The sequence below is a fragment of the Cimex lectularius genome, unplaced genomic scaffold (genome assembly GCF_000648675.2).
Source record: "Cimex lectularius strain Harlan isolate CLEC.00 unplaced genomic scaffold, Clec_2.1 scaffold8, whole genome shotgun sequence".
Lineage (NCBI taxonomy): Eukaryota > Metazoa > Arthropoda > Insecta > Hemiptera > Cimicidae > Cimex > Cimex lectularius.
Genome location: NW_019392656.1, coordinates 3,570,081 through 3,583,117, shown reverse-complemented (window position 1 = coordinate 3,583,117; position 13,037 = coordinate 3,570,081). Strand labels below are relative to the sequence as shown.

Here is a 13,037-nt window from a genome sequence, read left to right as displayed (position 1 = left end):
ATTTAATCACAATTGGTACTTCTGGAGTACCAAAGTTCGGCTAGAGCCTTCTGAGTACTGAGTTATCGTTAAACAGCGTTGTAACCTTGCAAAATGTGTTTACTTTTCCTTTCATCCTCTATTTATCCTTTGATTGTAAATCTTTTTTGATAATTTGGATTTTTAATAGTTAGCATCATTCGGTGGGTTGTAATCTCAGATTTCGATTCTCTCTCCTTCTGGTGTCCCTCGCTTAACAGACAACATGAAGAAAAAGGTGAAACATGTTTGGTTTTTTTGTTAAATATTTATTATCTGTGTGTATTAAATGCTTTTCTTATATGTTAGTGTACGATTTTCTTCGTTAAAGAATGCATTTCAGACAAAAATTAACTCTGGTATACTTTTGAAGATATTGAACTAATGATATTTGTACATTTGGCATGTCAATCAAAAGAAACACCCTACTGCAATTGGTGTTTGCCAAAAGAAAACCCTCGTTACAATCACTGAATTTAATAAAAGTTTTGTAAAGAACGACCATTATCTTTCAATCTAGTAAATAAAGAAATTATATCAAAGGTGATGATTTCTGAATGATGAATTATGATTTCTGAATAATCATCGACTAACGGTCACTAATCACCACACATTAATTTTTCACATTAATTAATACATTAATATTTCATAATTTACTTTAAGTCTCAGGTGGTATTGGTCAAAAGAGGTACCTAGTACCGTACTTGTTTACCTCAATACTGCAATCGATGTAGGTCAAAATAAAACCCTTGCTACAATCATGCAGTTCAATAAAAATTTTGTAAAGAACAAATATTCTCATTTGGATTAGCTATTTAATCAATTGTTGAAAAGTTTGTAATAAGTTATTTTTAAAAACGTGTGAACATTCTAGTTACATTTTTTATTTGCCTGTTATTTTATATATTTGTCTTAAAATCAAAACTATTTTGGTCAAAAGAGACTACCTAGTATTTATTAAAGATCTGAAAAATCTATACTTTTGTATATTTTATATATTCATCTTGTAATCAAAACTATGTTGGTCAAAAGAGACTACCTAGTACGTATTTGCTTAGCTCAACAGATGATTTTGATGCAATCGGTGTTGATCAAAGAAACAACCTATGCAAAAAACAAATATTCCCAGTTGTCTAGCTAATTAATCAATTATCGCGATGTTTCTAACAAGTTTTTTAAAAGTGTGTGTGAACATTCTAATTACATTTTTTAATTATTAGCCTGATTATTATATTAATATTTCATAACATATTTTATATACTAAATAATAATAAAGATCTGAAAAATCTATACTTTTGTGTATTTCATATAATCATCTTATAATCAAAACTATGTTGGTCAAAAGAGACTACGTAGTACGTATTTGCTTAGCTCAATAGATGATTTTGATCCAATCAGTGTTGGTCAAAAGGAACAACCTATACTTAAAGGTAATATTCTTACTTAAATCTAGCTAATTAAACAATTTTTGTAAAGTTTTTTATAAATTATTTTTAAAAGTGTATGAACATTCTAATTACATTTTTTTAATTATTAGCCTCATTTTATACATTAATTAATAAAAAATCCTGAAAAATCTATACTTTTGTATATTTTATATATTCATCTTATAATCCAAACTATGTTGGGCAAAAGAGGCTACCTCATATGTATTTGCTTAGCTCAACAGATGATTTTGATGCAATCGGTGTTGATCAAAAGAAACAACCTATGCAAAAAGCAAATATTCCCAGTTAAGTCTAGCTAATTAATCAATTTTTGCAAAAATTTTATTAAGTTATTTTTAAAAGTGTGTGAACATTCTAATTACATTTTTTAATTATTAGCCTGATGATTAGATTAATATTTCATAATTTATTTTATATATTAAACATTAATAAAGATCTGAAAAATCTATCTATTCATCTTATAATCAAAACTATGTTGATCAAAAGACTACCTAGTACCATATTTGCTTAGCTCAATAGAAACAACCTACTGTAATCAGTGTTGATCAAAAGAACCAGCCTATGTAAAAAACTAATATTCTTATTTAAATCTATTTAATTAACCATTCAGTGCAAAGTTGGTAATAAGTTATTTTTAGAAATGTGTGAACATTCTAATTACAATTTTTTTGAATTTTTTTATTATAAATTTATTTTCATATATCAAACAATAATAAATGTCTTAACTAACACCTACTGTATGTATATAATTTATTAAATCAACCACGTTAATTAAAAATAATAGAATAGTAAAATTGTTGGTGGTGTGGAGTGGATAAACATGTAGAACTAATCGACACTGAACATTTTATTGGGTTTGTCTAGTGCTGGTTTATATTTCAGTCATAGTGTTTCCTTAGCCGAAATGAGTACGAGTGAAAGGAAAATCAGTAAGAATATACAAGTGATCGGTGTCAATCAGCTTAACATAGTAATTTGATCAAAGTCCATAACTTATTAATGTCAATGTTGATCTTAAAAAATTAAAACTCTTCTATTATCTTGTAATGCAAAGAAAATAATTTTCCGCAAAATGAAAACTTTGCTATTATCTTGTAATGTAAAGAAAATAATTTTCCACTTCTAGCTAATTATGTAATTATCTCCCAGTTGTCAAAAATGTCTAACAGTTCTAATGCTTAAAAAATATAGTGTGTGTAGTGTTAGGATTTAGACATTTATTTTGATTAATAGTATGTTTATTATTTTCTTTATTTAAATAGACACAAAAGAAGCATCTTACAAAAAATTATGTATATTAACAAATTCTACACTAAAATTGTGTTGAGTTCTCCCATGATTTGAATGAACTTGGGCAGAAGTTTTATGAAGAAAAAAAATTCTGTAATTATACTCCTTTATAAGTATAATTTATTTATTTTTAAAATTTTAAGTAATTTAAAAAGTAACATTGCACCATTTATCACTTCCCATAATTTTTAAAAAAACACATTTGCTCTCAATATTATTGTATAAGTTAAAATTATTATCCATTACTCTACTATTGACTTTCAGCTTGGTAAACTCAACATCAAGTTGTATTGCTATTATACAATCCAATTAACAATTTTTTAGATGTATTTTGTGATTCAAGACTTACATTGATAAACTCAGAAGTAATGCATGCTTGTTGAAAATAATGATCAAATATATTGTTTCAGTAAGTAATACATTATTCACAATAACTCTTGTCAACTATTATTTTTGTGTTTTTTAAATTAAAATATATTATTATAAAAATTTAAAAAAATTAGGTTCTATTAATGGGGAAGAGTGGTTCTGGCAAGACGAGCATGAGGTCAATTATATTTGCCAATTATATTGCAAGAGACACTAGGAGGCTTGGAGCGACAAGTAAATTTGAATTATTTTTCATCACCTGAACAAAATTTAATTATATTTATATTTTAGTTGATGTAGAACATTCTCATGTCAGGTTCTTAGGGAACTTAGTCTTGAATCTTTGGGACTGTGGCGGGTAAGATTTTCTTACAGGAATAAAATATTGTATGATTGAAAAATTTCCATTTTTCAGGCAAGAAGCCTTCATGGAAAATTATTTTGTGAGCCAGAGGGACAATATTTTCCGAAATGTTGAAGTTCTTATTTACGTTTTCGATGTTGAGAGTCGGGAAATCGACAAAGACTTGCACTATTACCAAAGTTGTGTCGGAGCCATCCTGGAAAACTCGCCCGAAGCTAAAGTTTTCTGCCTCATTCATAAAATGGATTTGCTACAAGAAGACCAAAGAGATGTGGTATGTTTTCAACAAAGGTTTGTCTATTGAAACATGTTTTTAAACATTTTTATTTTTGTAGATATTTCGCGACAGGGAGACAGAGTTGAAGAGTCGTTCACAGCCAATCAATTGCACATGTTTTAGGACATCTATTTGGGATGAAACACTTTATAAAGTAAGCAGGAAAATCAATAAAAACTGATATATTCATGATACACAATACAATTCAAATATGTTTCAGGCATGGTCTTCGATTGTTTACATGTTGATCCCAAATGTCAAAGAGCTGGAAACTTCTCTGACCCAATTTGCAAACATAATAGATGCCGATGAAGTCCTTCTATTTGAAAGGGCGACATTCCTTGTAATATCCCACTACGAGCACAGACCTCATAGGGATATACATAGATTCGAAAAAGTCTCTAATATAATAAAACAGTTCAAGTTAAGCTGCAGGTATGAAGTTTAATGTGAATAATACTGAGAATGATTTAATATTTCAATTTTAAACTTTTACAGTAAAGTCGCAGCACAATTTCAAAGTATGGAGGTGAGAAATTCAAAATTTGCTGCATTTATTGACGTCTTCACATCAAACACATACGTTATGGTCATTACTTCTGATCCAAGAATTCGTAAGTTCATATTAAAAAAAAAAAATGTTATATATTTTTTCATCAATTTTATTTCAGCTTCAGCAGCTACTTTGATAAATATTAGGAATGCGAGGAAGCATTTTGAGAAATTAGAGAAAGAGAGTCAAAATCTAGTCAAATGACAGAAAAACCATTAAAAGTTTCAAGAATGGAACATTTGTAATTTATAAATATAACAATCATTTGTACAGTGAAGATTTATAGTTACTCATTTATTGAAATTTTATATTTTTCATAATATTGTTTATAATGTTTTTATTAAATGTGAATCTTTGTGAAATTATATTGATACAACAAATTATAATTTTCTTTTGAAGCGTTTATTTGTCTCCTTTTACTCAACTTCATCTTATTCTTTATATTTATATTTATAGTGTGATGTCAGCATTTTTACAACACAAGTCGCCATTTAATACATAACCATTTAGATTTAGGTCAACCAACTTGTTTTTATTTAGTACAGTTTAAGATTAAGATTAGAAAAGGAGTCTCTTTACAACATCGTGGCCAGTATTGTGCATTTCCATTGTTTAAAGTTTCTCGTTAAGCTTAAGATTACCAGATCCCAAAGCTTTTTCAAAGACTTCCGTATATATCCTTCAGGCCCGGGCTTTTCCTCTCCCAGGAAAGTACCGCAGACTTCTTTTTAACCCACGGCCTGATGGATTTAATTTCAATGGCCAATAGATGCCTTGAATTTTCCTTGGCAAATATAAACATCCTCATTGCACCTCTGCCCTTGTTGCTGCTGCTATATACATAATTATGTCTCCAGAGTCTCTTTTTGTTTTCTTTTTTTCTCATATTTCCATCTATTATGATTCATACACATGCTATATGTTAATTTTCTCTTTGAATTTTTTTGTTTTAATATTTCTGTATTTGTAAGCTTTTATGCAGTAAACTCAGCAGACGGGTATTAGCCTTTTGAATCAGTATTTATATATATTTTTTTTTTATCAATTCTAATAAAGTATTGTGTATTGTATTGTATTAATTCTAATAAGAATTAAATATGTATCTTTATTCATTTCCGATAAAAAAAGTCTGCAGTGGCCAGTTAGAGGAACAACTATTCTACTCCTAACATGTCCTAGATTTAATAGTTCTGTCCTTAGTTTCTGTGATGATCTTTTATGAACTTTTTGCATGCCTCTGCCCAGGATTTCATTCCTAGTGAATTGAAGACTTATTTTTAATCATTTGTTTGATGGATCCATGTTTTTGGCTGTTTGGTACATGATAATAGGGTTCAGGGCCATCAAACCTTCCTTGGTCAATTTATCTGCCCCTTTGCCCTGTATGCCCTGGTACCCTGACAAGGGTAATTTTGCTTTTTTTTTCCAAGGTCGGACGGCTCTAATGCAATCCCACACTGACTTTACCAATTGCCTAGTAATTGCCCTCAGTGCTATATAGCTGTCTGAGTTTATGGCTATTCTTCTCTTAGCAATACTTTTTATTCTCAGCACAATGTTCAATGTTCAACTGCCTCCTCTTGAAAGACAGTTTTATATTGCTCAAGGCATATATAAATTTTAGTCCTTGTTTATTTCCATAAATACAGCTCCTGACCCTTGCTCGGTTCTGGAGACATCTATATATCAGACATGGCATTAACTGGGAATCTGGGATCTCTTTCTCCCAGTCTGCTCTACCAGGTATTTTGATTTGAAAATTTTTATACCTTATATTGTTTAGTTAATTTGTCTATATTTTTCTCGCTTTTAATTTTGTAAGGGAATAGTTGACAATCGGGTTTGCTTTGACAAAATGATACAATATTTATTTATTGTGCTTTAATAATATTACTTTTGAACACATACATTACAGAAAATACTTTTTACTTTTTTCATTGTATAAATGTAACAATAAAAAAAAAACCCACACAGGTGATAATTTCTTAACTTGGAGAAAAATAATATGTATAGTTTAATAATGCTTCCAATAGAATATTGCATTTGAGTAAAACAATTTATATAAATAACATGTTATCATATAAAAATAAAATATCCATGTTACATAGTATTTTATTCAGGATTGACTTCAAACAACAATTCTTTCCCAAATATATACTTTAGTATGTCTGCATTCTTGTTCTTTTTAGTTTTAGCCTGGTTGAAATCTTGTTCGGTTTTGAACAAATTATCATCTTTAGGTACGCCTATGTTGTCATCCCTTGTGGATAGTTCTTGCGGCATCGTTAACTTTTTATTGACAGAATATGTCGTGCTTTCACTACCTATGCTATTGTCACGACTGAATTGGTCACTGAAAGGATCATTCTGAATGCCCAAAATAGCCGTTAACGATTTGCGATTTTCCAAACTGATGTCTTTATGGTTGCTAGGAGAATTGATTTTCCCTATGTCCTCCTTTACACTGTCATTTGACGATTGTTTGTTTGAAATCTGAGAAAACCCGCTTGAGTTTGTCATGCTGTCTTTCTTGTCCAGGTCTGACGGCAAGAACCCGCTGACCTGCTCATCGTACTCAAACTCACAGATGCCAACATTATCGTTTTGCTCTTTGGCAAACATGTTCTCAATTTTAACTATCAGTTCGTCTTTCCTTGGATGGACGTACTTTTTAATTTCGTCCCAGTCAAGATTATCTACAGAAAAGATATCCCCGTTGTGATTCGTATCGCATTCAAGCTCGGGGAACTGTATCCTGTTGTTACTCTCTGGAAGGATGTTGTCAATTTTTTTTACCACTCGTTCTTCTATCACAGGTGGTTGCAGTTCTAACGGCTCTTCCTTTGTCAACTCTCTCGTTTCTTGTTGTACAATACTCTGCAGTTCATTTTATATATTATTTTTCAAACAGAAACACAAACTTTTAGTTTTACTTACTGGAAGACAAATCTTGGGAGACTGCACTGGTGCATCCACCGTAACATCTAATGTGGTGCTGGATACAGTTTTACGCTCCAATTTTACACGTGATTTAGTTCTGAAAAACAAAAAAGGACTTTAATATTTAACAATGATTTATATTAAAATATTCAGTTAATAGGCAGTTACTATTGGAAAATAATTGGTTAACCTTATCAGTATAACTTTGTATTTACAGTTAATTAAATGTTTTCACATACAAAAGTGTGTATATGCAAACACAAGGTATGAATGGCAACCAAGTTGTGATGGGACACTTTGTACTCTATGGTATTATTCATGCAGGGTAAAGTTTTGTTTGCACATAGGTATAATGAGTACACAGTACACATCACAGTTCTATTAAGATTAATTAAGGTTTTTAGTTGAGATAAAAAAGTCAATGGCACAAGCGGGATTCGAACCCACGATCTTCGGCTTGATACGCTGCTGCTCTACCACTTGAGCTACCGTGACCTCGATCCACTTGGACACCAACTTCCCATCTCAACTGCACCATTGAATTTTCCCTCCTTTCTATTAAGAATTAATAGCGCAAGGTGATCAGGCTATTAGGTGGCACTCAAAGATTTGTGGACACACAATCCCACAATGCCCACAATTGTGGACTTGGAGGTGTTGCTAATCCAAGGAAATACCAGAGGAGCGGTTCACAATGAACAGCAAAAACTGAGAGAAGAGATACTGTCAGATGCCATCCCAGGCACGCCAAATAATGCCACTACTCCCAAATACAACTTTATTTACAAGAACTTACACCAGAAGGGTGGGCCAAAAGAACTCATCTGAAGGTCAATATGTACAGGTATACCGACAGCTCAAAAATAGATAACAGGAGTTGGTGTCCTTGAGTTGTACCTGAAGACTCAACTGACTTTAAACTTAGGTTCGATACAGTTTTCCATTATGAAATAATCGCAATTGAACCCTGCTCCAGAGAAATAAGAAGTCTTCCTTTTTCCTACATTCCAGAAAAGTGGTCATTTTCTCTGATCAGCGAAAGCTAAGGCTTGAGGTAAAGGCAAAAAGCACATGGGATTGTTCTGCCTGACAGAAGTCAGTGACACCAATGACCTCAGGTTAAAGAGGCAATAAAAAAATGTAATTTTGACCAAAAAAAAGAGCCAATATGAATTCCCTAAGCCCCAAATCCTACTGTGGCTCTTAGCACTTGGCCACAAAAAAAGGATACATCCAAAAATTGTCGAGTTCAAAACTTGGTGGAGCAACAGCCCAAGCATGAGGCACGTGAAGAGATTCATAGTAGGGCCATACACAATATTAACAAAGGATAAAAAAGTTTATTTGTAAAATTATCTAACATTTTAGTTTTCATGCAGTTATATAAATTACTGAAATTTGGTCATACATCGGCCATTTTGTTCTGCCTTTACTTGCTAGGTTGATCTGACAGATATGTTTCAACATTTGTTGTGTCTATGCAGACCAAAATGACGGTAACAAATAATAACTGTAATTACAAAATTTCAGGTTCATCACACCGCAGACAACATGGAGAAATTTACAAAAAATATATTACCTTCCTTTGTTAATGTTGACGGATGACGCTGAAGGATTTTCCTCAAGTACTTTGGCAGGTGCAGTTTTCTTTGTTTGCGGTGTAATATAATTTATGTTGTTTCTCCCCTAATATAAAGAAATAAAAGTTATTTCTTATTTGTAATGGAATATTTAAAAAAATAATAACATATAAAATATAGACCTGTAAAACTTCCATTGATTTTAAGACTTGTGCAAGATGATTTTTTGTTTCTCTATGTTTAGTTATTTCTAGCCTTAGTATTGAGTTCATCCGCTTCTCTTCAAGCTCCAATTTTTTACTTAGTTTCTTTGGAAGAAAAAGAATAGTATATCAATATATATTTAACATATTTGGTTTTTACCTTATTTGCATCTTCGAGAGAACAAACTTGAGCCTCGAGCTGCTGAACCTTTTTCATGAGTTTTTCCCTCTCCAACAGGTTTCTATCTTTAGTCAATTTTACGAGATGTGTATTTTGTAGTTTAAGAGATATAATCTCCTCGTCCTTTTGTTTTATCCTCCTCTCAAGCTCACGGTTGTTCTGTTTGAACTGCACAAATTTCCTCGATAAACACTTTACGCCTTTGGCACATTTTCGACATTACCTCTTTCAGTTTGATGGTCATTATCCTGTGATCCTCTTGGTATCCCTTGACCATCCTGGGCATCTCTGCCTTTGAGTCCTCTAGTTTTTTTATTTCGACCTCTTGCCGTTTCTGTAACGTTTTCAGCTGGACATTCTCCTTTTGCGCCTCCTGGAAAAATTAATGTGATTAGTTTGTGTAATTGCAAAGAGATGTTTGTACCCACTTCCAATTGTGATTTGACTTCAAACAATTTGTTGTGAAGTTCCTTAATTCTAATCGAGTCATAATGCTTCTCTGAAGCCTTTTTTTCAATTCCGATTGGAGCCAGCTTCCGTAGATATGGGTTTGGTACTGAAAAATGAAAAGAAATTTAGACAGAGCTTGCTTATCCAATCAATTTCCAAGGAATTAAACGTCAAAATTCAAAAAATTGTATCAGAAGCCAGTACAAGTTTAGCTTTCATCTAGGCTTGTTTAAAATGCAATAATATGCCAAGAAACTTTGGAATTACACAGAAGGCACTAACTTGTATATCCAGCAATAACCATGATGGTTAAACAGAAAAAAACGTGGCTTTATATTTGAGGTTTTTGAACTTAAAGCTTGATTACCAAGCTACACCCTGCTCTGAGAAAAAAGGGATCTCTTAATAAATTATATAATCGTATAATGTTGTGTGCCCTGCTCCACCTAGACACTATTTAAAAAAAAATTCTTTATCGCCATGTGTTGAAAACTTTGGTAAACTGCCAATGAACCTGGCTATGTACATTTATTAAAACTTTTAACATGTTTTTATTTTTGTTTTAGTACCAGGACAAATCGATTTAACAAATGCAGCAGTCGAAAAATATTTTGAAGTAGTAATAAAAAAGAAAAAAATAAACAAAAATAAAAATCAAGCTTTTAGGGAAACATGCATATGATAACAATTTTTATATATTTATTCATCTGAAATAAATGTATGATCAATTTTACTTATAATACACAATTCTGTGGTGTTGTAAAATTGAATTGTAAGCTGTAGTTTTTGTTTATAATAAAAATGTGTCACATATGGCTTTGGCAAAGCCATTGCAGTTGTGTGTTTTCTAACTAGAATTTTTTGGAAATAAAAGGAGATGGCCAGGTATGTTTCTGAAAATTGTCTATCCTCAATATATTTTTTATTGTTCAGCAACATACCCATTTTTGAAGATTCTGGCTTTTGTTATGCAACAACTAGAGAGTAATTAAGACGCTATTCCAGCTCTGTTCGACTTGTTCACCAACACAGAATTTAGAGAAAAACCATTCACATTTCAAACTGTCAAAAATTATAAAAGCAAAAATTTATTGGTTTTAAACAAGAAAAATTTGATTTCTATTTAATTCGGAATGCAAACTATAATTTATTTTATAGACAAACTCATCAATTCTATTGTGCAAATAAAACAAAATTTTAAAATGTTTTAAAATATGATTACTATATGGTAATACTTATGATTCATATTTATATTAATGGAGAATTTTTCATTTTCAGCTAAACGATTTTTAATTTTATGTTTTTATTTTAAGCTATCGCTCTTGGATTAATTTAGAAGCTTTTGATAAGACGTAAAAAGAAAAAAGTTACAAGCATATGCAAGACCTACCTTTTCTGATATAACTTTTCTTCAAGACTCGTTGAAAGGTGCCGACAGCTACATTTTTCTTCTCTTTGATACTTTTGTCGCCTGAAGCCATGTTCAGTGTGTTCAATGTTAATTCACTTTGTGTTTCTTTGGGACATTTTTCCCTTGCCCCCAAATGATAACTACAAGGATTACAAAACTTTAGCAACAACCATGGTAAACGGCCGTTTCAAGCATACCTAGTTTTTCCATTTTCAACCAAACTGGTGTCTTCTGTCACGATGATTTTAAATAAAGGATTATCGGACTGACACTTCTTTGTCATTTTTGTTTTATTTTCATTCACAGTCTATCTAATCCAAATGGAAACGCAACATAGACACAGCTAAACACACATTTTTTTTTGTTTTATGTTAGGTAGATTGTAATTATTTAACAATGACTATACATTAATGCTAAATTATGTTATTGAAAAAATTGTTATTGATTTTAATTTTTTTTACATACAAGTAATAAACTTTGCTTTACACAATCCACTAATTCCATTTTTTTTTTTTTTTTTTTGAGAAAAAAACTTACAACTAGAACTTGTTTATATTTACTACCTTCCTAGGCAACGGATTCTTGTTTAGTTCTTCAAAACTTTTTAAAACTCTAGCTATCTAAATCGAACAATTTATTTTCTTTCTGAATATGTTAAAAAAAAAATTAAAACTCTTTGTATATTTATAAGAAAAAGGCAATACTTTTATATGTAAATTGTGTGCATTTTGTTGTAGACAGACAATATGTAAAATCAATTTAGATATGAAGGTCTTTTGGGATTATTAGTAACTATGGAAACTGTTTTTAAGGATAAACGAAATCCCACAAGCAAAAATCCTGAATCAGTCGATCAGTCAACTTCTTCAAATTTGTCTTGGTGTGAGAGGATTGGCCATACACGTGCAACGCTGTTTCTTTCAAGTAATTGATGCTCGTTTGTAACAATGAAAATAAACTTTGTCATGACATAAAATGATTTAAATTTAGATTAACTTTTGGGATCTAACTTTTTGTTGCTAGTTTTATTTACAAGTTGAATTAGTTAAATCAAACAAAATACAAAATTAAAGATTTGCAGGTCACATTTTATAAGTTTTTGTTATAAGATGCCTGCAGCTCTTAGCTAGTTTCTAGTGTTCAATATTTTTTCATGTAAAATTTTTAAGACAAACGAACGAAGGTGTAAAAACGCAAGTCCTTCTCGTATCTAGTAATAAAGATGACAAAAATGTTGGACGATATGTTCCATGGCTATTTCGAGCAATTGAACTCAGAGAAAAAAGTAGGATAATTAGTAACTGGTTCATGAAATGGCAGAAACACCGTTGTATAAAAGATATGGCGGCTAATTCTTGTAAAATGATTTTTTTCCTTCGCCGTATCGATGCGCTAAACCGGGACATTGGCTGATCCCGACGATCCGCTCGGTCGCGCACTAAAGCAAAAACTGCACCAATCAATAGTCACGACGTGGTGCTCGGCTGACTTTTATACCTCAAGGCGTTGGCCAAAAAACATTAAAAATAAAACGTAAAAAGTGCAGGAAAATGGCTGGATATAAAATTTACCTGTCAGACTTGTTTGACAACCTTTCACAAATTTTGAGAAGCTCGTGTAAACATTTTGTCTAAAGACAATAGTCCAAGCATAGGTAAACTCATGAAAGTATGTAAACAATAAGCAAGACAGTGGCATAGTTTGATCTAATTTTTAAAACAAGTTCCCTACTATTTTTTTTTTTTTTTGTCTTACCTAATTTTATACTGTATTTGTTCCTCTTTGTGGTCTGCTTTAATGAAATTGTGCAACGTTGACGGTAGGCTCAATGTGTCGAATTTTCTGTAACTGTTTTATTGGATGATATTCTGTAAACACAAAGCGCTTCACACATGTCCTTCATGTGTGACTCACGTGCCTTATACAGATATTTTCTTGTGGTTGTTAAAGAGC

At 31.4% G+C, this 13,037-nt stretch overlaps 2 protein-coding genes and 1 long non-coding RNA gene across 8 annotated transcripts; 2 read left to right on the top strand and 1 right to left on the bottom strand.

Moving 5' to 3' along the window:
• Nucleotides 1-2: 2 nt before the first annotated feature.
• On the top strand, nt 3-4,722 carry LOC106664571 (ras-related GTP-binding protein A). 3 transcript variants are annotated; one of them, XM_014390420.2, is made up of 9 exons: nt 3-95; nt 170-256; nt 3,260-3,359; nt 3,417-3,483; nt 3,541-3,763; nt 3,825-3,920; nt 3,987-4,201; nt 4,265-4,380; nt 4,438-4,722. In XM_014390420.2, the coding sequence occupies exons 2-9, from the start codon at nt 245-247 to the stop codon at nt 4,521-4,523; spliced, it is 915 nt and encodes a 304-aa protein (XP_014245906.1). In that variant the 5' UTR covers nt 3-95; nt 170-244; the 3' UTR covers nt 4,524-4,722. The 3 variants fall into 3 exon arrangements, with proteins under 3 accessions (XP_014245906.1, XP_024080493.1, XP_014245905.1); XM_014390419.2 differs by adding an exon at nt 3,081-3,165 and having other exon boundaries at nt 87-256; XM_024224725.1 differs by having other exon boundaries at nt 76-256.
• Nucleotides 4,723-6,413: 1,691 nt separating this feature from the next.
• On the bottom strand, nt 6,414-13,002 carry LOC106664576 (synaptonemal complex protein 1). 4 transcript variants are annotated; one of them, XM_014390425.2, is made up of 10 exons: nt 12,840-13,002; nt 11,282-11,427; nt 11,064-11,224; nt 9,652-9,779; nt 9,447-9,596; nt 9,203-9,391; nt 9,022-9,147; nt 8,839-8,945; nt 7,257-7,356; nt 6,414-7,196 (listed from the first exon to the last, which is right to left on the bottom strand). In XM_014390425.2, exons 2-10 carry the CDS (start codon nt 11,365-11,367, stop codon nt 6,432-6,434), a joined length of 1,812 nt encoding a protein of 603 aa, XP_014245911.1. In that variant the 5' UTR covers nt 11,368-11,427; nt 12,840-13,002; the 3' UTR covers nt 6,414-6,431. The 4 variants fall into 4 exon arrangements, with proteins under 4 accessions (XP_014245911.1, XP_014245912.1, XP_014245914.1 ...); XM_014390426.1 differs by lacking the exon at nt 12,840-13,002 and adding an exon at nt 11,648-11,733; XM_014390428.1 differs by lacking the exons at nt 11,064-11,224; nt 11,282-11,427; nt 12,840-13,002 and adding an exon at nt 10,615-10,895.
• On the top strand, nt 10,396-11,355 carry LOC106664579. The gene is made up of 2 exons (XR_001340205.2): nt 10,396-10,558; nt 10,987-11,355. It is a non-coding gene; the product is annotated as an uncharacterized LOC106664579 (long non-coding RNA).
• Nucleotides 13,003-13,037: the final 35 nt, after the last annotated feature.

What these genes read in the sequence shown, in the direction of transcription:
- LOC106664571 (XM_014390419.2), top strand. Translation starts at nt 3,145, where the DNA reads ATGATCAAATATATTGTTTCA. An exon ending in TGATCAAATATATTGTTTCA is followed by an intron (nt 3,166 to 3,259) that starts GTAAGTAATACA and finishes TAAAAAAATTAG; the next exon opens with GTTCTATTAATGGGGAAGAG. An exon ending in AATCTTTGGGACTGTGGCGG is followed by an intron (nt 3,484 to 3,540) that starts GTAAGATTTTCT and finishes TCCATTTTTCAG; the next exon opens with GCAAGAAGCCTTCATGGAAA.
- LOC106664576 (XM_014390425.2), bottom strand. Translation starts at nt 11,367, where the DNA reads ATGACAAAGAAGTGTCAGTCCGATAATCCTTTATTTAAAATCATCGTG. An exon ending in GAAAAGTTATATCAGAAAAG is followed by an intron (nt 9,780 to 11,063) that starts GTAGGTCTTGCA and finishes TTCATTTTTCAG; the next exon opens with TACCAAACCCATATCTACGG. An exon ending in GTCAACATTAACAAAGGAAG is followed by an intron (nt 7,357 to 8,838) that starts GTAATATATTTT and finishes TTTGTTTTTCAG; the next exon opens with AACTAAATCACGTGTAAAAT.